Raw genomic sequence first — 25,314 nt, forward strand, 5'->3', positions numbered from 1 at the left:
GAACGGTCCATACCAACCGGGCTTTCTTGTGATATATCACCGAGTCACATGAAATGGAAACAAGTCTCTGCTTCTGAAACTCTTAGCGTATAGAATCAATGGTCCCTGCAGGTGCAAAGGCTGAATAACTTTTTCAAGTGGTCTGTACAGCCAAATGAAACTCCTTTCTTCTCCCAGTATGAGTTAATCCTTTTTCTAAAGCTTTTAGCAGATAACGTTTCAAAGAACAGGATACACTGAGTCACAGCAGGCCATGAGTTTTCATGGAGTAATGGAAAGGCCACAAACTAGCAAAAGGTAGAAGAGTTCACTGATTATTTCTAGTATCATTTCAGAAAGAAGACACTTAATATAATTGTATTAATGTAATTAAACACATTCCAGTTTAATACTAAGAAGAGTGTGAAAAAAAATCCCCATCCCCCAGGATAAACATTTTAATATTAGCAGGTTGAGATCCAAGAGTTTTTGAAGAGCTGGTTGAGGAATTATCTCAACCTTCTTGATGCTAATTTCTTTGTAAATTATTTGGGATATCAAATAAATCTGAAAAGAATAGAAGAGAAATAAGACTGAGCTAACATTTAAATGGGCAAGTGGGTTGACACAGAAAAATATAATCTCATTTTCATTACAGGAGTTCCAGAAAAATGTAACCAAACAGTCTGTACTAGTTCTACTGATAAATAAATGATAGGTTTATATTTAATACCAGTCAACAAGATTTTGTGGAAAACAGTTCTACTCAGCTAAGCTTCTTTTCACTCATTGGGCAGATTTGGAGATTACTGGAAAAGGTAACGGCGAAAATGCCATCCTGCAAAGCCTTAGAATTCTTTGGTTATAGTACAACTCAGACACTATAAAATAACATTGTACCCCTCTAAAAATATCAGTGAGGAGTCATCATTCACGTCTGGATTCTGGAGCTTTTTGTGCTTGAATGTGAAGAAACTGATTGTAAGCTCTCTACTTCTCAACACATCCATCAATAGCGCAGAAGTAAATGTAATCTCGTTGCTAAAAACTTGTAGCTGACACAGAATTTTGCAAGGTGGTTGATAACGAATGAAAGCAGGGAGTTATAGAGAGTTATACAAAGTGACAAAAATCTGAAACTTCAGAATATAGCGCTTGGGATGGTGACAATAGAATAATAAATACAGCATCCGCATTTTTAAAGGACAGTGAGAGCCTGAAGGGCATGTGGAAAAGGGTTATATAAATAATTTGAAGGGAAATGTCTTACAGAAGGAGAATAAAAAAGCTCGGTGTGTTAACTTACTGAAAGGAAGATTGAGACTGGATATGATTATGGTGTCTATTACTGAAGGAGCAAAAGTACTAGGCACGCAAGGGGCTTTCTAATTACACATAAATAGGCATAGCAAGAACCTAAGTATGAAAATGAGAAGACTACGCATTTAAATTATAAATGAGGCACCTGTTTTTAACAAACACCTATGAGGTGTGGTAGAATTATGTATCCCTCGATGTCTTGGTTTAAAGATTGTGCTGTTTGAAATGTGATCTTGTACCCAAGCACAAGCTACTTAGCTTAGCACAGGAGGGGCTGGAAAAAAACACCATTGGGTTATGATATAGGTCTAATATTAACTAGACGTTTTTGGAACTTGTTCAAGTCTTGTGATTGTCCTGATGTCCTTACCCCGACCTCAGAAATCAAATGCCTCTTATATCATCTACATCATAACACTGAAGCAGATGCAAGACGATTCCCCAAAGCTTATTCTTCTACAGCCTTATCTAGACTGTTTGTAATGGACTGACTTACACAACAGGACCAAGGTTTACAGTGCTTAAACTATATTCCCAGTGAAGCAAGGTAAACAAGCGTGCTTCTGAGAGAAACAAATCCCTTTGAGACAACATCTTTATAATAATGACCCAACACACTGTGATTAAAAGAGTATTAAACTACTGCCTCCTAGCTCCAGCTACGACAAGGCAGCGTGATGGAGATGAAAAGGTCTGGAAGACCTGGGAGGTATATTTTGCCTTTGTATTTTCTGGGAAAGAAAGGATCTCACCAAGATGTCTGCAAAACCTGGTGCGTACGTTTGAGCTCCTTAATATTACAATGAAAAGAAACCGGATTTGTGTGAAAGAGCCTATGCTAAGTGTTACGTTTGTTCAAGCACAGGTTTAAAGGAAAAAAAGAATGATGATTGCAAAATCTATGATGGACAGAGCCCTTTGTTTATCAGTTACGAGTTAAAAATGCCCATAGGTCCCTTAACAATAGACCAGGTGGTAGTTTTCCCTACCATTAGCTGAGCATGTCCATTCTGAAATGACCCCCCTGAGTCTCCATTGCCCTCTTCCTGACGATCTACTACTCGGCACTTCACAGCATCCTGGACCTGCAGGAACAAACGGATTTGCAAAAGTCAGAGTCAGACAGGAATACCAAACCTTATTAAATTCTGCTGAAGAAAAAAAAAAAAAAAAAGTCATCCTTGGTAGATCGAAAGAACATGGATCCTACTTTAGCAGCATGCAGGTATTCATTTCAAATGGTTTATATGTTACATATCTCACATGCTAACAGAGCAACTCAAAGGTTTTACAGGTATCCTGGGTCACTGTGCTGGTCACTTCTAGTTGCTTGATTTATATAGTCATGAATAAAGATGTCTCCTGTTTTGCAGATTGCAATATGTTTACAATGGATGCTATTGCATAAATCATTATACTGGGGACTACAATGTCTGATTATGATCCTGTATCGGCTGAAATATATATCTGATCCAAAGCTCATTGAAATCAGTGGAAAAAAATGCCAGTGACTGCAATGGGAGTTAAATGCAGGCCTATATTCATAATGCAATTACTTGAAGGAGTCTCAGCCAAGCCAGTGGTGTAATTCCATTGATTTCATTGGCCTGACATAAGAGATTAATCTGTTTTACTTAATTTAAAGGAGCTGTAGGAAGATAAAATGAATATTGAAAAAAAAACTTTTCCTGTCTCTGTTATTAATAGTCTATCCACTCAGTAGGATGAAAAGAATAAAAGAAACATAAAAGATTCGCCCTTTTCTTCCCTGATATAATTTACCATTTTAAATCTCCACAGGGAGGCTGGGGAGAATTTACTCAATTTCCTTGCTTGATTATTGCTAGCTTTACTTTCTAGCTCAAATATCTAGGTGCTAATGCCAACATACAATCATTCTGTAAATCTTGGTGCAAATTGCCCCTCTTGAAATCAAACAAACAAATTGTTTTTCTTAATATTCCATTTTCGGAGGTGGGGTGTAAACATTCTGGAAGTATTAATTTTGGCGTTAAACAAGCAAAACCTGACATGTTAGCTAATCTAAGACTGTCCCCCAAATTCCACTCGGCAGTACACCCAGCATGACAACCATTGATTCATCCCTCCTTCCCTCTGACTGATACTGTCATGGTCATTTTTGTGGTCACTGTCTACACAAAGGCAAAAGTTCATAGGATTAGAGAAGCTACCAGGCTGACTGGACATTTTTCAGATGTTTTCTATGGGAAGCATGTTGGTTATATAAAAGAGAACGACTCATTCGTCTCACCTCCCGCCTTAGGATGCAATGGACCATAACGATGACAAAGCCCTCCAACGAGTCAAAGACAGCAAAAAGGATCTGGAAGAGTGCTGACCGCCGATCTGTGATTGCCAGAACTGCAGACATCCAGGTGAGAGCCAGGAGAGGTAGGACCACGCAGGAGCTCCAAAGGGATGCCCTGTCAAGGGAGAGGAAAAGAGAATTCAGCTCCACCTCAGCCTCACCCGCTTCCACGTGGGATGCTAATTCAGCCTCCTGATCCCATGGGGCTTCAGAAGACTTCTTCAGCAAACATATACTTGTGCTAGACATCTTCTGAGCCCCTGTCACAGGGAAGCAGGCAGATGCTTTGCACACTCACGCTACCGAAACAGGTGACACACATTTCTACGGGAGGGACTACTTTTCAATGGTGCAATCATGCATAAAACTTGAGGTGGGGAGGAAGGATGCAGATACCTCACTCCCCCTTTCACGCCCTTCCCACTCCATGTCACTAGTCCACACAACGATGGCATTTCCCAGGGAGGGGAGACAAAATACAATCACTGTAGGTTGCCAAAGGGAAGGGGAACAGTTGCAGCAGAGACTGGTTTGTCATGATGGCTGTCGGTACTTGGGTTACAGACACTTGGACTTCCACAGCACATGGAAGACACCAACACTGGGGACATGTGTCACGGTTTCAAGTGACTAAAGTGGACAAGCATAGAGCTGATGTGGAGACTGGTATTTTGCTGTTGCTCCCTTACTCTACAGCTGATGGTCCCTTCAACACTACATCAATGAACATCAGGAGAACTGATACCTGACCCAATTTTTCTGTGAACAGAAATTTTTCTGCTTACTTGTGTGATCTCCCCAGCTGAATGCTTTAAAAAAGAATTACAGTTGTTTCTGTATTTAGCAATTACTGTAAATAAGTTTATTCTTGGGTGGACATTCTGGGTTAAAATAACTTACGATTCAAGCCACTTAATGCACAAGACAGAAAACTGGACAAAACAGTTTTCTGTAATGCAAGTACTGCCCCATGAAACTCGACTTTATCTATGAATGATGGCTCTAGAAATGGGAAAGCAGCTCTGTTCCCATGGACTATTTAATCATTCAGCTCTCTGACCAAAAAGGGTCCCAAGCAATTTTAACAGCTGACTAGGGAGATTTTAAGCTGTCAGTCATCCTATATACTTGGCAGCACTGGTGCACCAAGAGTACCAGGAGAATTTCTCTGTGGGCTTTTATCTAACAAATAAGAGTAGACCTATGCACAGGCTGAATAACAAGTTGAGCTTCAAGATTTTTCTCCGTAGAAAACCTCAACCTATATACTAACAAACAAATACAGGCAACACAACAAATTACAGGACAGATATCATGACACACGTTTTACAGTACTTACATGGGACTTGCTTACCATTTTCTGATATATGATCAAGTTTTTAATAATGTTTACTTGCTGGTTATCCAGGTACCGCTCTCACAGACCTCAGTGAGAGTTTTACCTGAACAAAGCTGGAGCCTGGACACAGGTATGGACATCAGGATGTAACGCCCTGGCTTCAGTTAAGAGTTTTTCAAAGATTGTTACATCAGTTCTGCTGTAATGACCACATACTGAAGTGACAGGTTATTTCTATAGTCATAATGATACTCTGATTGCAAATATTTCTACAACCTGTCCAGACTCAGATGTGTTCCTTAGTGGTATTATTAAGCAATGTAATTTACCTAAGGGAGCAGGTAAATGGAATATACTTTTTTTTCAATTAAAGCAAGCATTATGAGACTTCCATGTAAGGTAAGGGCCATGACATAATCTGATACCTTGTAATTTTACACAGGATGACAAACTGAACGTTCTTTATTGTCCAATATGAACCATAATTTCAAAGTATTATTTAAAAAAAAAAAAAAAAAAAGCAGCAGCCAGACAGCCCTCAGCCAAACAACTCCTAAACAGAAGTTTTTATTCCATTTCCCCCTCAGCCCTCTGAAATCTGCCTCGTTATACTGAAATCTCTCTTTGCTATCATTTGCAGAGGTGCATTAATAAAACTGGCTAAGCAGTAAGTGCAGCAAAAAAATCAGAGAGGCAAAAAAAGCCAAATGGAAAGATAAGGCTTGCTCCATAACATGCCACTCTAGATGTGCCTTCCATGCAAGTATCAGCAAACACAACATGCCTGATGCATGGCTTGGTAGATGAAGCCATTCCAGTAGCAATTTGCAATTGTGATTGCTGGAAACCAGCAAAGTCAATAGAGGCTGCTAGAAAAGGTCTGTACCAGCCAACTCTGCTTCCTGGAATTATCCGGTCTCCCAGCATACTCTTAATACACACATATGTGCACGTTACTACCACCAACATGCAAACAGGAAACCTGGCAACCACATCTGAGAATGGATCTGACCCGTAAGTACGGGTCTGAACCAGCCATCTAAGTTTGGATGGGTTTTCCATTCTTGAAAAGAACTGCAACATCAGATTGACAATGATTTGGATCTGGATCCAAGATTTAGATGTGGATTTGGGGTCGTAAGGGATGCTGCTGAGGAGGTAAGTTATGTTCCTCTTTAGCAAATGGTTAGATTTCAATCCGCTGGCTTCAAAACGTGTTTAAAAAAAATATGCAGGCACCCGGCTTTAACGAGGCACTGCTTGAGTCTATTTGCTATCCAGAGCACAGATGCAATGACCCATAACTACAGTGGGCTCCCTTCAGAGCTCCTGCCATCTTCACGCTGGATTCAGTCAGTCCTGCCCAGCCCCTTGCTCTGTGTGTCTCCATATGGGCAAACTATTCAACTTTCTTCTGAGTCGAGACATCCCGATGGACTTCACTGTTGCTCCCAACATAAGCGACCTTAAATCACCACTTAAATCGCTGCACTTCCAACCAGATGATGAAAACATCATCTGCCCTTCCAACTCAGATGATGAAAACAGTTCATCTGTTCATCAGTTCATCATACTCCAGCTCCCATATTCAGCTGGAGTAAATCAGGATTTTCCCAACTGTGTTGTGCTGACTTACACCTGCTAAGACTATGGCCTTTCTGCTCTCTTTGTGATTCACCTTGCAGATGCCTTCTCAACAATATTCATCCCTTACAAACGTTATGGAAATGTTGCTTGACACTTAATGCATAATCTTTATTCTCAGGCAGCAGATGGCAACAGGTCATAGGAATGTAACTTACTCTAATTTCACTTTCAGAGCTCTGCTTAGCTTTTGAAATATTAAATTCAAAAAAGTTCCATTTTAAAACAAAAATCATATCAAGACTGAAATTTCAGAAGAAAACTCAGGGGAAGATAAGCGGGCTTCCTCTGACATTGCCCTTAATTCTACTCGCTGTGAGCTTAATTCATAGCAGAACTCATACTTCTGCGACCTTTCCATCTGTCCCTTTTTTAGGAGGTACTGTGCATCCTTAAAAGGTTCCAGAATAACTTATAGGACCTAAGAAACTTCATGTTATGGTGCCACATGATGTGAAATGAAATGGTGATTTGTTATATAATGACATTGTGATTACCTAATGACTCTTCATTATGGATTATCTATGATCAATGAATCCAGGATCTTTATTGCTTGAGACAAAGGAATTAGCTGGCAGATCCTCTTATTTGTCCCATACATGACAGCACTCATGACGAGTGACAGCAGTATCAAGGGAAGATCATTACACTGCATTGTTGGAAGCATGATGCTGGTTTATTGTGTGATGACCGTGACATGACAATGTTACTCAGCAGTACAGCTGTAGTGTCACGTTGTTCCTCCCCATCACACCACGCTACTGCTGCATTGCAGAGGAAGGGTGTTACTTTGGGATATGGCAATGCCACAGCACAGTGCAACCAAATATAATTACAATGACGTCTGACAACATGGCCACACGATAACATTGTCCACACCTTTATCTAGCGTGGCAAAGACTTAGCCTTATGAAAGCACATAGCAGACCCAGCTCTGGCAACAAGCCTTTGGTCAAAATGTCAAGAACTAGCTGTGGTTTTGTTCTTTAGCCAGCTGGCAGCCTTGAGAGTTGTCGTCTTTGCAAAAGAAGCAGGATAAACTGATGGCACTTAGAGGACAGCAATGGAAAGAGCAAAAAAATGGTTTTGGAAACAAAGATCTACATGAAGAAAGATTAAGAGGCCTGCACCCTGACAAAAGACAAGTGCAGGGGGACACACAGTACATGCCAAAAAAGATGTAAAGGGCCACTGTAAAGAGGTAAGTGATCAATTCTTCTCATTACTCAACACTGACAGGGCAGCCAGTACCATAAGCTAAAGAAGCAGCAGAAGGAAAAATAACTTCATAATTCAGAAAGCAACTCCTGGAGAGGAGCTCTGAAAAGGGAAACGGTAGGTGGACTCAACACGTAACACAATGGATGGCTCCTTACATGCTGCACAGGGTGGCACACGCTGCTCCACTATTCTGATGAGCCTGCTATTCCTGCATCACAGCGGTTCTCCTACGGGAAAACCGCAGTACAAGGATTTACTTTATTCATTCTCTCATGCTTTATCCCTCCTCTAACTTCTATTCCTCCTAAAAGTAAGAGTGTGGCCCCAATTTTAGGGACAGTTTCAGAGAAATCCCCTTTAACTCAATGCCCATATAACCAAGATAGGAAATCTGTAACTAGAAAAGAGGGGGCACTGTGCATGCTCTTCCCATGCACAGGCAACACAGAAACACAAGATATTATTGCTATTTTCTTCAAAAGATGATTCTTCTCTCAGTTGCTGCAATCTGAACCATACAACTAGGGGAAAAGGAAATCAAAAGCCTCCAAATGAGACAGGCAGTTAATGAAGTAGCTGTGGGCAGACTGCTTGATTATTCACCCCTAATAAGAGAAGTTGTTCTTTGACAGTCCAAGCAAGGACCTGCAGGGCCCACGTATTATCCCCGGGTAAGGATACAGTTTCAAATTCCTTGAACTATGAGAACACTCTCCTGAGGAACAGTCTCCTTCATAAAACCAGCCATGCATGGAAATACTGACTCACATTAGTCCTGGAACTACAATACGGGCAGAAAATTTGACATCTAAGACTTCCTGAAATGTCTTTGAGCCAAGAAAAAGAGCAAATCCCTTAGGTGGGAGATTTGACACGTGAGCTTCTGATGACGTAAGAGGCATGATGCATGAGAAGGGTCATGAGGAGTCCCTAACATTGACTCTTGGGTGGGTTGCCTGCGAGAAGAATACAGTGTGCCAGGGCCTTAGTCTTGGGCCAGTCAGAACTTGAGAGTCCATATTTGCAATGCACAGCCTGGCGGGAATTCCTTCCTTCCTTCCTTCCTTCCTTCCTTCCTTCCTTCCTTCCTTCCTTCCTTCCTTCCATCCATCCAACAGCAGTCCCTGGTATCTGCAGTGGATGTCCTCGTTCACAGCAAGTACAAAGTACAAAGAAATGCCCCTGAGATATTTTTTCCCTGTCTCAGATAAAAATTTTTCACAGGTAGCAAAGACAAATTAATTATAAGGCAGTATTTCACAGGCTGAGGCTACCCTACAGGCAGCAATAAAAGAAAGGAAATATGGGAACAGAGGTCTTCCAATGGCAAAATATGCCCAGCATCTTCTCCAGAACAACCTAAAGGGAAGGGGTTTTTTTAACCCACACCTGTCAAGCCTAGCTAACCCTTAAGAGGTCACAGACATCCAAAGCTTTCCTTTTTATCATTTCCCAAGTCAAGAAATTGCACAATTTCCAGTGCATATTTTTTCACTTCTGTCACGATTACTACCTGCTCTCCCATCAGTGGTTTACTGTTTTCCCTCAGTTACACGTCCCCTTCTCTGACCCCCTCTCTCTTAGACACAGGTATTACCACAAAGAGTTGCTCAAAACTTCTATGATTTTCAAAAGCCAAGAAAAATGGACAAAAGGATCTATCCTTTCATGACATGCTATCCCAGAAACGAGCCTCTGAAACCTATGGCAGGTAAGCTGGAGAGGGCATGAGCAACCCCAGCAGGAACAAGGCAGGAACACCCTTGATGTGCTCTCTACCAAACAACTATGGCTAATTCCAGGTCAGAGAGGAGTCAGGAATCCTCATGGCATCTGATTTACATTACAAGACTTCAAAACTGAATGGTAAAGCTGGTCCAAGTTCTGGGATGAAGGCCAGCAGAATGGTGGCAATGGCATGAAGCATGATCAGGGCTTTGCCTTATTGACAAACTCATTTACTATAGATTTGGAGTAAGAAAAACAGAAACAGTTCAGCTGCAGAATGAAGTGGACGACAAGGGTAGATGAGGGCTGAGTGAACTAATTCATGTATCACTCAATGGTCCCTTTCAAGGACAAGAGCATAGGACACTTCAGGACAAACAATAAAACCATTACTGGAATTTATCATCTAAGGTATTCTATCTGCTGGGAAACAAAAGACATATCCTCTTACAAGAGCCCTCCAATTTCTATCAAACCACTTAAATTAGAAAAGCAGAAGAAATAGGAGATCTGGATTTCACATCCTGGTTTTTTTCTGGTTTGAAGATGAATCAGAATATGTGATTTATGACAGACCAATGTCAGACAACATGGGAGAAGGATTTGAGATTGTTTTACTTTTTAAATTAATTTATTATGAACTGAAAGCCTCTCCTATTTAACAGTCTAATTTATTAATAGTAAAGCTTCTGCTGGTTTAGCATTCCTCTGCAGTCGCAGGAAACCGAAATGCAGTGAGCTGCTGATTCCAGACCTGTGGTACGCGTGTCTGGACCAATGCCATCTCACCATCTCAGCTGGGCACTGTTGCAAAAGGTAAGTAAATTACTTCAGCAGTGAAAAATAAATGAGATTTTGTTTAGTTTTTGCATCTCACAGAAACTGCTAGCTCTTAATAGAGGTGATTGCATGTTCTCTTTTTCTAACAACAACTGGTTGTTTTTCAGAAATGTACATTTTTCCCTAAACTCTTTTGGATTTTATATAAATGGCTCAGTTTTCAGAAAAAAAGGGGAAAACCTTGTGTTTTGATTTTCTTTTATATTTCTACATTTTGAGATTTGGCACTCAGCTGCCTATTTTTGTTTAGGTTAATTAAAGGCAGGAGTTTTCAAATTGTAAATGTCTAGATCTGACACTGTTTCTTTCACACATTTTACATATATTACTTTAAACATCAAAGCCAAAATATAGCATCACTTGGAAATTACGTAGGTAATAAAATTTCAAAAAGGGAAGGAAGAAAGACAAGTCTTCCCTCATCACTCTCCCTCCTACCTTAACCTTTGGGAAAAAAGCCAGCTATATAAATAGCAACAATTTCTCCAGAAGAACAAAGCTCTGGCATTTTCTTTTTTTTTTTTTCCCCCCCTAACTCCAGCGGCATCTAAGAAGAGATTTAACAGCATTTGACTTTTGTAACTCAGAGCTATGAAACGCTTTAAGATTTTGAGAACTAATTCCAAGTGCTTTTAGGGTTCCGAAAGAGGCAGTCAAGACTTATCAAATCAGAACTGCAGCCCTATGAGGTGTTAAACGTAACTCTAGCCTTTTATAAGAGAAAAAAACACTTAGAAGTGATTAATCAACTCTCTTAAATCATGCTCAATGCTCTGCAGCCTCTGGAGTAAAAAACTCAAGCACATGCTTAAGTGTTTGACAAAGTTGGAGTTTGGGGACCCCGTCTACCATCAAAATTAATGGGAACCACATCTTTAAGTCTGTAACTCCAAGAACTAAATTAAATGGGGACATTAAACATATACCCAGCTTCCAACAAATGAGGAGTCCCTTTGTCTTCCATGGGCTGCTCACATGCTTAAACCTAGGCATGTCGTAAAGTGTTTTTCAGGATCCAGCCCATCAGCTTTTGCTCCAGGGATGTTGCAGGAGCCCTACACTACTCATGGCCCAGAGAATGAGGTCAGGGAGAGTTGAGGATGTGGGGAGGTTGGCAGGGACATGGGGAGAGAAAACAAACAAGGGCTGGTGAGTGCAGGGAAATGAAAGAGGGAAATAAAACAAATTAAAAAAAAAAAAAGAAAGTGGAAAGAAAGAAAGAAAAGAAGTTGAAATTAGAGGAACTAACATGGCGTTACTGGTGGCTGTGGCCGAAACTTCAGCAGAAGAAACTACTCCACACTTGGAACATTTGAGCGTCATGCCGTAAAGGGGCACTGCCATCTGACTGCAATTAAAACCAAAAGACTGAAACAAAACAAAACACTTTGCTTATGAACACAAACGTAGAAAGGAAAGGGAAAGAGAAGCCAAAAGAAAGAACAAACAAAAGAAAGGAAGAAAGAAGAAAGGGAACCAACCAACCATACCCAGTTTGAAAAGAGAAATGAAAGACAGGCAGGAATAAAACTCTCTCATCTGTACCACTCCAGATGCGGGAAATGGGAAAAATGTACAACTCAGAGACGTGTTGGTGCCGCTGCTGAGGGTGGAACTGTGTTGGTGAATGTTTTGCCAGATTCAGGGTGTCTCTCCCTGGCACCCACGGAAGAGAAACCAGTACTGCTCTCCCAGTCTCCACCTCCTTCTTTTGGTTTGTTTTTGAGAAATTGCTCTTTTCCCTCCTGGCCTTTTTGCTCCAAAACAAAAAAGGTGGCAGGGTTGTACAGTAGAAGGCAAGAAGTAGGGCTGTGGGGACTGTGTCTGCTTATCTTCTTTCCTAAAGCAATGCAAGGGATAAGTCATATATTTTCTCCACTGGCCCTTGTGTGGTAATCCTCGCCTTGGTGGGGATACCCACATGGCAGCTGACAATACCAGGAGATAGGCCGCTTAATCTGTGATGAAGGACATGCAAATGGGACTGTTTATGTCCTGGAAGTTAAGCATGAGCTTGGGTGTTTTGTAAGACCATCAACCTGCCCTGAAGGGAGCCGGACTGGCTGACTACTTTTGAGACATTTCTTCGCTCAGATCTTGTTCTGGAGCTGAAAACATCTTTGGGATTAACCCTGAGACTTATTCACATCAGTTGCTCCCACTTTTTCTGGATGGGATTGACCACAGAACCAGGCCATTGTGGGCTGCTGGTATAAGGGGCTGCAGGGATCTGCTAAAGGGCACGTCCTCATGATTTTTAGAACGTGATGATATGTGTGACCCCACCTAGCTGACAAGCCAGCTCTTACTCAGGAGCCCAGAAGCCACATTAGCTTGGCATTGGCCCTGTTTTTTTCCCAGAATTTACCAGTTTGTGTGCACTCTCTGATTTGCACAGACATCCATCCACATCAGATCTGGCTTAGAAAATGGGCAGGAGTCTGCAAAACATCCTACAGACCTACATGCAGCGTCTGATATCAGAGAAGGCATGAACATCACTGCCAAAGGACAGTAGCTCTGTCGTTCCTGGGTGATGGCAGTGCAGCTGCTGAGGGGTGATATCTGCAGGTACCAAACGTCGGGGGTTTTACAGCCCTATCCTGCCTGGGAGAGAGATTAGGGAACTTGGCAGATCATTTCTTAACTTTTACGGCTTTGTGTTCAGTCTCACTGCAAAAAGGACATCCCCATGAACACCAACACAGCATTATCAGTGGTCCTAGTGGCCCACTTTCAAGTGACTATTGATTGGTCTTTTAATTAGTTACAGTGACATAAGCCATCGCTCCCTTCCAGAATAATGGCTAAGGTATCCCACAGAAACTTTCAGCCTTCAGACACAGAGAAAATTAGCTCCTGTGTCAATAGATACGTATCTTCCAGGAAGGATGGTATAAATCCAGTGAGGACAATGGCTGAACCAAAGATAAAGTGGGTCTTGAGAGGCATTAAGTGCATGACCCTTAAAAAAAGACAGCTTATCCCCAGATCTGTAAGCCACAAAGAACAGATAAGCAGAGAGACAGAGAGAGGCAGAGATAGGCAGCAAAAAGAAAGTAGATTGATTTGAGGAATTTGATGGAAAACTATACCAGAAAAAACATGAATGACACTGAATCACAAAGAACTGGCCAAAAGACCACTATAACACACAACTGTAACTGCTGTTGGGCGTATTTATGCAGAAAGTTGCAAGCAGTAAGCACGGATGTGGATACATTTCTGTTCTAATTCGTTCTTGTTGGGGGCATGAGGTTGTTAATATACTGAATTTCCGTAGCAGGTTTATATCGGTGCCTGTCTGTATGAAAGGGTACCTAATGAAATAATCACAGTGAATAATGCATTCATTTCATTTAGCTTTTTCTGCTTCCTAAATATCCAAAAACAGCTCACGGACTCATCTGGTGTGTTCACTGGAGCCTGGACTTTGCTACCTTTTATTGAACAGTGCTTTACACCACGCACGGCCTAAAGAGCAGGAGCACTGTTTCCAACATGAAACATTCCCAGATGAAGGGCAATCCAAATCTGTTCCTATTTTAATGTAGTTATTACCCTTCCAATTACTTTCTTCTCTATGCACTGACAATCCAGCTCCGTTACACCCCACCAGGACAGTCGCACAGAGAATATTTCACACAAGGTATTGGGGCAAACTTTCTCAAGTCCTCTCTATAATCAACGGAGAGATAAAAGAAGTAAAAGCCCTCTAAGGGGCAAGTTGGAACAACTAAACAAGGCTCCCGTCTCTCTCCAGTAGTTACAGAGGAAGCCTAGAGAGATTAAACTCAGCAGGCTAAAATTAGCCTTTGTGAATATACCCTATAGCCTCATTCTTCTTCCCTGGCTGCGTGAGCACACAAATGCTTCTGGAATAAACGCTGGCTGAATAAATTTAAAATTCATTTTAAAGGCTCCTGTGTCTGACATTAAAACTTTCGGTTTTAGTAGCACTCCCATCAATAGAGCTCAAACACTGTCGGTGCAGCCGACCGCGAACAGAAACCGTTCTGCTGGGAGACACTTGCATGGTTTTCTCCCGTGCGCGGACAGGAGTTGGGGCAGTCGTCTGCGTTTCTCCAGCTCTCCAGGTAATCACACCCAACTCTCTACGGCCTGGTTTTGTGATATATCTATAAAGTCATTGCCATTAAAAAGTCAACGTTTTCTGACAGCTGTGACAACAGTAATGATAGCAATTTCCTCTGTTAAGTATAGGGCAAAACCTATCGTGTCTCGGGTATTATTTCGCTGGAACTGTTAGCACTGATTTATTTGTGCCAATTGATCTGCGGTACGTGTGCTGGGCTCCTCTTAGCGTTCAACAGGTCTTTTTTTCCCCCCTTTTTGTTTTTTTCCCTTTGTTTTTATTTTTGCAACACTGAACCATACTTCTTGCCTCTTCTAAAGAAAACACAATGTTTCTTTATACCATCTCCTCAGATCCAAACATCTCCAAGGCCGTTAAACTCATTCTGATTATCTTCAGATCTACCTTCCAACACGGTTCCCAAGCCCAGGCCAGAAGCGGCTAGCTAAAGGGGAGGGGCACCAGAGCTCTCAAAAGTGCTTCCGTACTCTCAGCGGGTGCACTTCGAAAGGAGAACAAAATCATTGAGCACAGAGAAGGCTTAAAAGTGCTGCACACACACACACGGACACGAAAGAGGGGGGAAAAAAGAGAAAAGAAAGAAAAAACAAAGAACATCAGAAAAATTACTTTTTTTTTTTTTTTGCTTTGTAGGTTTTGTTTTCAAAGTACAACTATGAATGTGATCAATAACCAGCGCTATGTATTAAATAAGGTCATTCTGTATGCAGTTTAGATTAGAGAGGGAGAGACTGAGAGACAGTAACTCGCTGCTCTGCTAATCCAATAAACTATTTATTTCAGCGCTGACTTTCAAGTGCAATTATCTCGCTACAGACTCTGCCTGCAGTTCGGGTATTTTCTTGAGTTCTCTCTTTGTAAAGAAGGCATCATCCAGAATAAAGCACGCCCTTGTTAGCAGCTGCTTTAAGCAATGCACCAAGGTCACTTCTTCGCGTACCTGTTCAACCCAGCAGCAATCAATACCTCTGATCATCCAAATGTGCTTGAGTCTCCTCTTATTATCATGACCACGGCACTGCTCAGGCATCGAGATTCCCCTCTTTGCTGCACCGAGGGACCACGCCGCATGGCCATGTCAACACTGCTGATAAAAAATGAACCTTCACAGGTTCCAGTGTTTCTTCCCTGGCTGGGTAAGAGCTTGCTTCTACCCTCAGTTTTGCTGACATCACTTAATTAAAAACCACTTCCACCAGAACTACTCAATAGTGCAACGACAGGAATATTGAACCTCGTCTGTACTTTCTGCTTCTACCCTCTGAGACCCAATTCTAGGGCCCAAGGCTTTTGCAGCATCACAGTGGATAAAGCAGCTTATCCTCCCCGTGAAGCCTAGGAGTGCAGCAAACAAGGCGATAGGTACCCACGCTCCTTCCACTTTCACAGATAGGGTACATCCTGTATCTTCTCCACCAGCCTCCTAAGGTTTTAGGCTCTGCCTGTAGCCATCGTGCAGAGGCACCAGAACACCTCTTGCTCTCCTTGTCTCTTTATAAACAACTTCTTCCTTCAAGAATACGATCATTATCTGCAGTGATAAATCAAATGCCATCAATGGACAAGTGAGAGCACACAACCCTGTCTTTCCTAGCAGCCGGTAAGGAGATAGTTTCTCTGACTGCAACAGCAAGCCAAGTAGGGCAGTGGAAAATAATGTACTAACATCAGCAGCCAGGCTGACCTGCGCATTTGATTTGACTCAGAGTGTCAGCGTGCCATTTCTATGCTTTGCTTGGAGCATGGCATAGCTCAGGGATAAAGTCTGCACAGGCTACAGACTCGTTTCTAGAAACCAAGATGAAGGGGGGGGGGGGTCTCATCCTGCTGGAGCCAATGTCAAAATAGCCATTGTCAACAGAGTTTGGAAGTATCCCAACGGAGAGCCCTGCACAGTAGCTGGCTGCCCCAGCCAAGAGACCAGGGTGATAAGAACTGTGGAGTCAGCTCTTCAATTTATACTACAAAGAAAACGAGGTAACACAAGCCCCAGGCTTCAGGGATGGAGGTTGGGGTGGTGGCTGTGGAGAAGATAAAGAACCTCAGGCGGCATCAGAAATTTTTCTTGCAGAAGAGGTACCTTTACTTACCAGCCCTCCTCTTTACACATCCATCCATTTACCAATCTGTTCACTGCTAAACCTCCAAAGACCCTTTCCTTAAAAGTATCACATACCTTTACTGTCCCTCAGCCACCTGCCAGCCATTAGACACGACTTCTCTGTTACGCAGCCCATGCCACGTGCCACACTCGGCAACGATGAGTCCCTCTCTGATCCAGCTGCTGTCTCTAGGAGTTAGTGAGAAGAGTCACTTTGCTCTCCCTAATCTTTGGGAGGATATATCAGCCTGGGCTGAAGCCATTTTAACAAAGAGATGAACTACTAACCTTCCTCCATAGTAACACAGTGCTGCTTCTTGGATCTTTTGTCTCTGCTGCGCTGAATGACAAGGCAGAGAGATTAAACCAACCGGGTTTTTTTCTTTCATTTTGTTTAAATCTGCTTTTGCTTTTTGTTTGCATCTCCAATCTCTCTTTGCATTCCTTGCCTGGTTATTGATCACAACGTTGGGTGGGTTTGGTTTATTTTTCATTCTTTACTTAGATGTATTGATAAGGCATACCCTGCCCGTTCCTTCAGTTTCTTATCTGTTATTCCATCTTTGGATACAAGTTTGTTAAAAACCAGAATGCCAATAACCATGTTCACCTGTTGAAAGAGAAACAACACACAGTTTTGTTCTCAAGTGGGTCAGGTCAAACTGGGTAGCACAGAAGGAAAAACCCAACATTTGGCAAGCTCTGTCCTTCCCATTTCTCCCAAAGCTAGGTAGCACGGTCACACTTCTGCAGGCCACCACCCTTTCTGTCCCTTCTCCACCCTGTCCCCCCTCCCCTGGCCATGCATCAGTGAGTTCAGGACAGCAGAATGCAGCTGGCAGCAGATCAGAGAGGTCTCCATGAACCAGGACAAGTCTGCAAAGTGCTCAGATTGCTGCAGGGCTGTTTGAAGCCTGATGCATGCTCGAGGTCTAGCAAGACAAACTCCAGGCACAAGAACAATTTTTCAGGGTAATACAAATAGAAAATGGCTAATACAGGTGGGAGCAGTGGGTTGACACTGGCTGCTTTCAAAAGTGCCTTCTGGAGTCTGTCCTACCAAAGCAGCAGCATTAAGAGGATGGGGTGGTGAGATGCAGACAGCTTGTCATAGGTCTTGCTCAGTGAACCAGCACCGCTGCTCTCAAAATAAGAGATGGAGGGGCACTGGAGCAAGTAGAAACATCAGCTACTATGGTGGGATGTCTTGAGAGATACTGCAGATGGCACAGCAGGTAGATCAGCCATCTAGCCATTTCCAAAAAAATCAGGGGCAGGGCAACTGCATGCAATCCTTCAACCTGCTTTGTTAGGGTGAGAGCATGGATGTCTGTATCAATCAGGTATAAATATTCACAGTGAATACAGACTGTGCAGAGCTGAGGTCTTGCAAAGTGATGCTGAACTCCTCACCACGCCTTTCTGACTGCATTCACTGCTGCCAGCTGCATCTGTTTTACAGACTTCATCCAAACCTCAGCAGCCTCTGAATGTGAACACATTAGTGACACATGAGCACCACCCTCTTCATGGAGGCACAGCACTGATGGTGGAAAAAAGTGACACTCTCCTGGTTTTGCCGACAGTCAAACACCTGGTGTTGGTAGAACGATGTGCTAGATGCTATTCTGCATGTGGGGCTTGCAAGGAAATGTTTAAGGCCAAATTCAGAGATGTGCAACATTACATGTTTGCTGGGAGCCTTGGTGAGTTTAACAGACCCTTGAGAGGTGGTCCTAAGAGACACCTAGTACAACACATAGCCCAAAGGAAGAGAGATGTCTGCTCACACCAAGCCTCTATCTAATCGCCTAAATCATCCTCAAGAATGAACGATCTTTCTGAGTCTGGATTGCTGGTTTCAGCAGGACACGACCCAACTCACTGATGCGCAGTCCACAGCTGGGAATAAATGGAAGATCTCACAAATAGCAGTTATTTCCTCTTGCATCAGCTGCTGGGTCAGTGGACTACTTTCCACAGCTGCGAGTCCATTTCTAGAGCACACCATGGTATTGTTTTAGAGAAACACCACTGGCAAGTCAGACCCAGTAACTCAGCCAAGGATCAGCAAAAAATCAAACCCTAGTTACGTGCTTGGAGAGAGAGCACGCTTTCAATTCACTGATCCTTCTTCGCCGTGCTGGAGGCTGATGAGTGCAAGAGAGACTTTTCTTTAAAATGCACCAAGGCAGTAGGAAAGATGGGGTTGAAGTGTGGCAGGCTGGATCGTTCCTGGGGCTGGGCACAACACAGTGTGTATCCTCATTCATATATAGCAGGGGAGATGACAAAGTGCAGCTCTGCCATTGCAGCTCTGCAATTGTTTTAATAAATTAAAGGTGTTTTATCCAATACATTGATCATCATGATCAACATCCTGCTCTGATCTTGACTCTACTTCTTTACAAAGTCAGGGATATAACATAGACATGCTTCTAAACACAGCCACTCTTAATAACATGCAGTGTAGCTTTACTTCCTTATCTGTGGGACGCTGTCCAGAAGCAAAGACACAAGTCTGAGACTCTGCCCTTGAGTCAACCAGTACCTTATGACTGAAGACTCTTTGTCCTGACATCACCATGCCATAAGCCTCTCCCTGCAGTAGCCCATTGCCTTCAACCTGCACACAATTATCACCAGGCTGCTTCACCTGAGCTAGGCGAGTAAAACTGCTTGCAGCAGCTCTGCATTTCAGGTTGCTAGGATTTTTAAGACTAAAGGTCAAATCTTTGCAGCCGTTCAGTGTTAGTGGACTGACTGCAAATTGCAAATAGTGCTGAAGCTGAAGGCCAACCATCTTAAGAATATTATTTTGAGTAAAGACATTCTCCAAGCCAAAGGCCTTTTTCCAATGTGGAGAATAATAAGGGAGGGTGTGGAGGAAGGAGGTTACTACTACGGGTAATAGAAAAATCATTTTGATAGGAGAACTGCAGTACAGAGATGCTTGAATGCCTTGGGAAGAGTGAGCACAAGTCTAGCCTGGCCAGGGCTAAGGCAGAGGTAACAAGTGCAGCTGTAGCCAAGTCTGCTGTGTGCAAAGTCACTTGGGTGTCTATATATCCTACTCATCACAGTTTTGGGTGAAAAAGAGCTCAGGCACAGAGTCAAGTCCCACCTTGATCTGTGCACCCCTGCACAACAGCAGCTGTATGGTCTCTGGTGCAAACCTGTCCTGAGAGCAGCACAGCTGCATATCCTCTGTACAGCCCTGCAAGAGCCTGACTGTCCTTATGTGGAGCCAGGTGGACTGTCCCTCCATCGCTGACATGGTCAACCTGAAATCAGGACAAAGCATGCGGAGAACAGACAGCTGTCCAGTCTTGTGGACAGTGCATGCTTGAGAACTGTGTGTTCTACTTCTGGCTCTGCTAAAAGTCACAGTGTGAATTTGGGCAACTTATTGAGCTTATCTGTTTCCCAGGTTCCCATTTATAAAAAGGCATTCAATGCTTCTTCTTCTTCTCCTTCTCTGTCCCCAAGCTCCTCAGGATATACACCACCTTGGGCAGCATTCCCTTCTCACTTTAGCCAGCAATGAGTCAGGTAGTCTAAACTAGGTGTGTAGGCTCTCTCTCTAGGTACTGAATAGAGGCAAGACACCCCCAGAGATGATTCACCACTTCCTAAGATCAGCTGTATGAACCACCATCTGGAGATGTTGACCTCTCTGTAAGGACATCTCAATTTCCAGCTTCAGTGGTGAGTGAAAACTGAGATGCCAAAAGGAAGCAGGCTCATGTGTTTTTCTCACACTTTAAAAATGCTAAGGAAAGCCAAAGGATTACTTCCCTTGTTGCTGGCACAACAAAAGCAAGATGGCTTGAGGCAGCAGATTGACTCCCCCTTCTCTGGGCACTACCAAAGCTCCCTCCCTCCTAATCACTGCTGTCTGTTGAGCATTCAAGCCACTGAGACAGAGCTATCGGCTGTCATGTTGTTGGGGCAAAGAGCTAGTTCATCTGAAAGCACTAAGCCACTTAATGCTCCTGTCAATTATCCTGGCTATAAAGAAGACCCTGACCCCCATCAGCTACATTACTGAGGGAAATCCAACTATCACGTGCCTACAGAGATCTAACGACTGGCTGGCACGAACATCTGCTTATCCCCACTCTTTTGCTGACTGCTATCTGAAGGCTCAACTCTGTGTTGCAGCCCTATGCTAAAGAAAGACCCTAACTGATACAAGCCTTGCTTTATGATAGAGAAGGGGCAACTGCTGGCTTGTCTCTTTGTCATTGTCATGAACCGATGGCACCAAGGTGGTCTGATGTGCAATGACAGCAGTGAGAATAGAGGCAGCAAGAGCTTTTGTGTAGTTATTCTCCTGTGAACCTGCTCCTTCTGCGGGGCAGTTAACCCACCAGGCACTGCACGAAACAAAAGCCTGATCCGAAAAAGAAATTGCGAGTGTCAACAACCCCATTCCTGTGGGACCCTCCAAGGCACTTGAGCCTTAGAGGACATACAGCTGCCTCCCTTGGGAGGCAGTTCTGAAGGGCAAAGGAGTCTAGGAAGGCTGGACATTCTTCAAGAAGGAAATCTTAAAAGGCGCAGGAGCAGGCTGTCCCGATATGCCGAAAGACGAGCCGGCGGTGAAGAAGACCGGCCTGGCTGAACAGAGAGCTTTGGCTGGAACTCAGGAAAAAAAGGAGAGTTTATGACCTTTGGAAGAAGGGGCAGGCAACTCAGGAGGACTACAAGGATGTTGTGAGGTTATGCAGGGAGAAAATTAGAAGGGCCAAAGCCCAACTAGAACTTAATCTGGCTACTGCCGTAAAAGACAATAAAAAATGTTTCTATAAATACATTCGCAACAAAAGGAGGGCAAAGGAGACTCTCCATCCTTTATTGGGTGTGGGGGGAAACATAGTGACAAAGGCTGAGGAAAAGGCTGGGGTACTTAATGCCTTCTTTGCCCCAGTCTTTAATAGTAAAACCAGTTGTTCTCCAGGTACCCAGCCCCCTGAGCTGGAAGACAGGGACGGGGAGCAGAATGAAGCCCCCATAATCCAAGGTGAAATGGTTAGCAACCTGCTACACCACTTAGACACACACAAGTCTATGGGGCTGGATGGGATCCACCCAAGGGTACGGAGGGAGCTGGCGGAAGTGCTCACCAAGCCACTTTCCATCCTTTATCAGCAGTCCTGGCCAACCGGGGAGGTCCCAGCTGACTGGAGGTTAGCAAATGTGACACCCATCTACAAGAAGGGCTGGAAGGAGGATCCGGGGAACTACAGGCCTGTCAGTCTGACCTGGGTGCTAGGGAAGCTAATGGAACAGCTCATCCTGAGTGCCATCACATGGCACGTACAGGACAACCAGGTGATCAGTCCCAGTCAGCATGGGTTTATGAAAGGCAGGTCCTGCTTGACTAACCTGATCTCCTTCCATGACAAGGTGACCCGCTTAGTGGATGAGGGAAAGGCTGTGGATGTTGTCTACCTGGACTTTAGTAAAGTCTTTGACACCGTTTCTCACAGCATTCTCCTGGAGAAACTGGCTGCTCATGGCTTGGATGGGCATACTCTTCGCTGGGTTAAAAAATGGTTGGATGGCTGGGCCCAAAGAGTGGTGATGAATGGAGTTCAATTCAGTTGGCGACCGGTCACAAGCGGTGTTCCCCAGGGCTTAGTATTGGGGCCAGGTCTGTTAACATCTTTATCAATGACCTGGACGAGGGGATCAAGTGCACCCTCAGTAAGTTTGCAGATGACACCAAGTTGGGTGGGATTATTGATCTGCTTGGGGATAGGAAGGCTCTGCAGAGGGACCTGGACAGGCTGGATCGATGGGCCCAGGCCAACTGTATGAGGTTCAACAAGGCTGAGTGCCGGGTCCTGCACTTCAGCCACAACAACCCCATGCAGCGCTACAGGCTTGGGGAAGAGTGGCTGGAAAGCTGCCCAGCAGAAAAGGACCTGGGGGTGCTGGTCGACAGCCGGCTGAACATGAGCCGGCAGTGTGCCCAGGTGGCCAAGAAGGCCAATGGCATCCTGGCCTGTGTCAGAACTAGTGTGGCCAGCAGGAGTAGGGAAGTGATCGTGCCCCTGTACTCGGCACTGGTGAGGCCGCACAGGCTCGAATACTGTGTTCAGTTTTGGGCCCCTCACTACAAGAAGGACGTTGAGGTGCTGGAGCGTGTCCAGAGAAGGGCAACGAGGCTGGTGAGGGGTCTGGAGAACAAGTCTTCTGAGGAGCGGCTGAGGGAACTGGGGTTGTTTAGCCTGGAGAAAAGGAGGCTGAGGGGAGACCTCATCGCTCTCTACAACTCCCTGAAAGGAGGTTGTAGCGAGGTGGGTGTTGGTCTCTTCTCCCAAGTAACAAGCGATAGGACGAGAGGAAATGGCCTCAAGTTGTGCCAGGGGAGGTTTAGATTAGCTATTAGGAAAAATTTTTTCACCGAGAGGGTTGTCAAGCATTGGAAGAGGCTGCCCAGGGAAGTGGTGGAGTCCCCATCCCTGGAGGTATTTAAAAGACATGTAGATGTGGTGCTTAGAGACATGGTTTAGTGGTGAACTTGGCAGTGTTAGGTTAACGGTTGGACTTGATGACCTTAAAGGTCTTTTCCAACCTGAATGATTCTATGATTCCACTGGATAAAACACTGGACTGGAGAGAAACTGCAGACTGTCACTTATATGTCAGGGCTCAAATGTGGCATTAAACCCATCTGAAATTGCTGCAGGAGGGATTTCCTAGCGGACCAGCAGTTCTCAAATTCTTTGAAGCCTGACAGTCAAAATTTCTCAGGGCCAGTGAGGCATCAACAGCAGGGAAGCTTGATGAAAGGTGTGTCATCTCTTGAGAGACACCTTCAACTCAAGTAATAACTGGCCAAGACTGGCTTCAGTGCCGTGTTGGAGTGAGGGTGAGGGGACAGTAGAACAGGCTCCCACCATGCATGAGCTGGTGGGACAGTTTAGAAATGTTCACTTTAACTATGCTATCTCTGAACTAGAAGCAAACATGACATTTTTAGGGTCACAAAGGACCCTCTCGACACTGATTTGAAGACCTCCATTTCACTTGCAAACAAGGAAACTGCTCACATACACTGGCCATCTGGGACAGACCAGGAATAAATGCTGGCTGTGGAGGCACAGCCTGGTCTGAAAGCAACCAGTAACAGCAGTTTCTGAAGGAGTTAACGTCAGAGTTTTCCACCATCATCCTGCACTTCCATCCAGATAGGGCAAAACCAAGGTAAAGCATTAATCAGATGTCTAGGGGACTCCAGAGAGGACAGAGGTGGAAGGCTGAGAGCTGAGCATATTATATTTCAGAATCAAACCCATCCCAGATTGCTGGCTTCTAACACTTTGCTCTTTATTCCTGAAGGAGAAAGCTAGTCAAAACATGAGTGGAAATAAAGAGGGGTATTCTTGGGTTGAAAGAACAAGGAAAGTGCTATAAGATAAAGAGGGAAAAAAAAAGCTTTCAGCCAAGCTTAAATACCAAAACGACAGCAGCCGCCGGTCCCACGAAGGCATAGAGAAGACCTCCCTCTAACGACAGCCAGCAGCTGGAAAATGAAGAGAGAAAAGAAAGTTACCCAGTGGCTAGCATCACCAACAGGCGCAAGTTTACTTCTGCTCTTTGCCTGCAGAGTTCATCTTGGGAGGTGATACCCCATGGCAAAAAAGTCTCAGGCTTTACAGCAAGTTTTGCTTCCCATTTCTCCTGAACTTGCATAAAGGGTCATTTGCCTGGGGGTCTGCCTGCAGAATGGTATTTGATTGTCAACAGAGGAATGCATGCAAAATTAATGATAGTGCTCTGTTTCAGACCAGGTCCTGGAAGCAGCAGTTTGCTGGCAAGATGATGTCCTTGTCCTACTCACTCAGGCAAAAGAGTAGAAACAGTGGAAATCATCCCTCGCTCATTTGCGGACCACTATGCCGGCCAGGGACTCAGGTCCAGGAGTGCAGTACATTTCTTCTCCTGGATCCTCCCTTTGAGCTTGCTGCCTTTGGGAAATTTTACAACAGAGCAGCGAGATGGGAATTCACAGCACTCCTTAAGCGGATGCTCTTAAGGAATGAGCTGAAAGTGAGGTGTGTGGTGCCTCTTCTGGAAACCAGCTTGTTCCTTCTCCCTCACACCATGTAACCTGAGAACGACTTCTCCTTTCTCCACTGACCACGTGTAGAATTTAGGTTCCTAAGCTGCCTGGTGCCTACACAAATGAGGCACAAAACTCTTCTGACTAAGTGCTGATGTCTGTCCTTTTGGTGCCTACCACAGAGCCAGTCACTCTTGATGACATTTCTAGTCAGCAGAGATCCAACCAAAAGAGTCCAGGATGAGGCATCTACTTTCAATCAATATCAGATGAATCGCATCCTGAACTCCATTGACTGCCTTGACTGGATCTTCACCATCCAAGTAAGCAGCGCATCTAACCCAGACGGAGACATCGCTGGGGAGATGAATCCCATCTCTCACGTAAACAGTATTAATATGCTCGAGGTGGCCCCTTTAGAGCTCCTACTGCACCGTACATTCACATGCAGATCTCACTGCACACTGACATCCCCGTACTGACAAACGTGGTGTAAAAAAACCAAGCAAAGAGAGGTAGGGGAAATCTCACCCCACTTCCATCCTCAGAGCTGAGCATCACAGGGTGTCTGGATAGTCAACAGGGATTTTCAGGTTTGACTGTAAAGTCAGGAAGGAAA

The 25,314-nt window shown here is 44.0% G+C and overlaps 1 protein-coding gene across 11 annotated transcripts in view; it reads right to left on the reverse strand.

Annotated features, from left to right (window-relative positions):
* ADGRB1 (adhesion G protein-coupled receptor B1) overlaps positions 1–25,314 on the reverse strand; it is a 289,281-nt gene that overhangs the window by 23,964 nt on the left and 240,003 nt on the right. For 7 of the 11 annotated variants that reach the window (XM_076329006.1, XM_076329005.1, XM_076329003.1 and 4 more), the window contains 5 exons: positions 24,089–24,155; positions 17,143–17,228; positions 11,650–11,748; positions 3,572–3,743; positions 2,289–2,384 (listed from right to left, as the gene is read on the reverse strand). In XM_076329006.1, coding sequence (XP_076185121.1) covers positions 2,289–2,384; positions 3,572–3,743; positions 11,650–11,748; positions 17,143–17,228; positions 24,089–24,155 — 520 coding nt within the window. The remainder of the gene's footprint in view (positions 1–2,288; positions 2,385–3,571; positions 3,744–11,649; positions 11,749–17,142; positions 17,229–24,088; positions 24,156–25,314) is intronic. The other 4 variants (XM_076329010.1, XM_076329009.1, XM_076329007.1 and 1 more) reach the window with 1 other exon arrangement.

The sequence above is a fragment of the Aptenodytes patagonicus genome, chromosome 2 (genome assembly GCF_965638725.1).
Source record: "Aptenodytes patagonicus chromosome 2, bAptPat1.pri.cur, whole genome shotgun sequence".
NCBI lineage: Eukaryota > Metazoa > Chordata > Aves > Sphenisciformes > Spheniscidae > Aptenodytes > Aptenodytes patagonicus.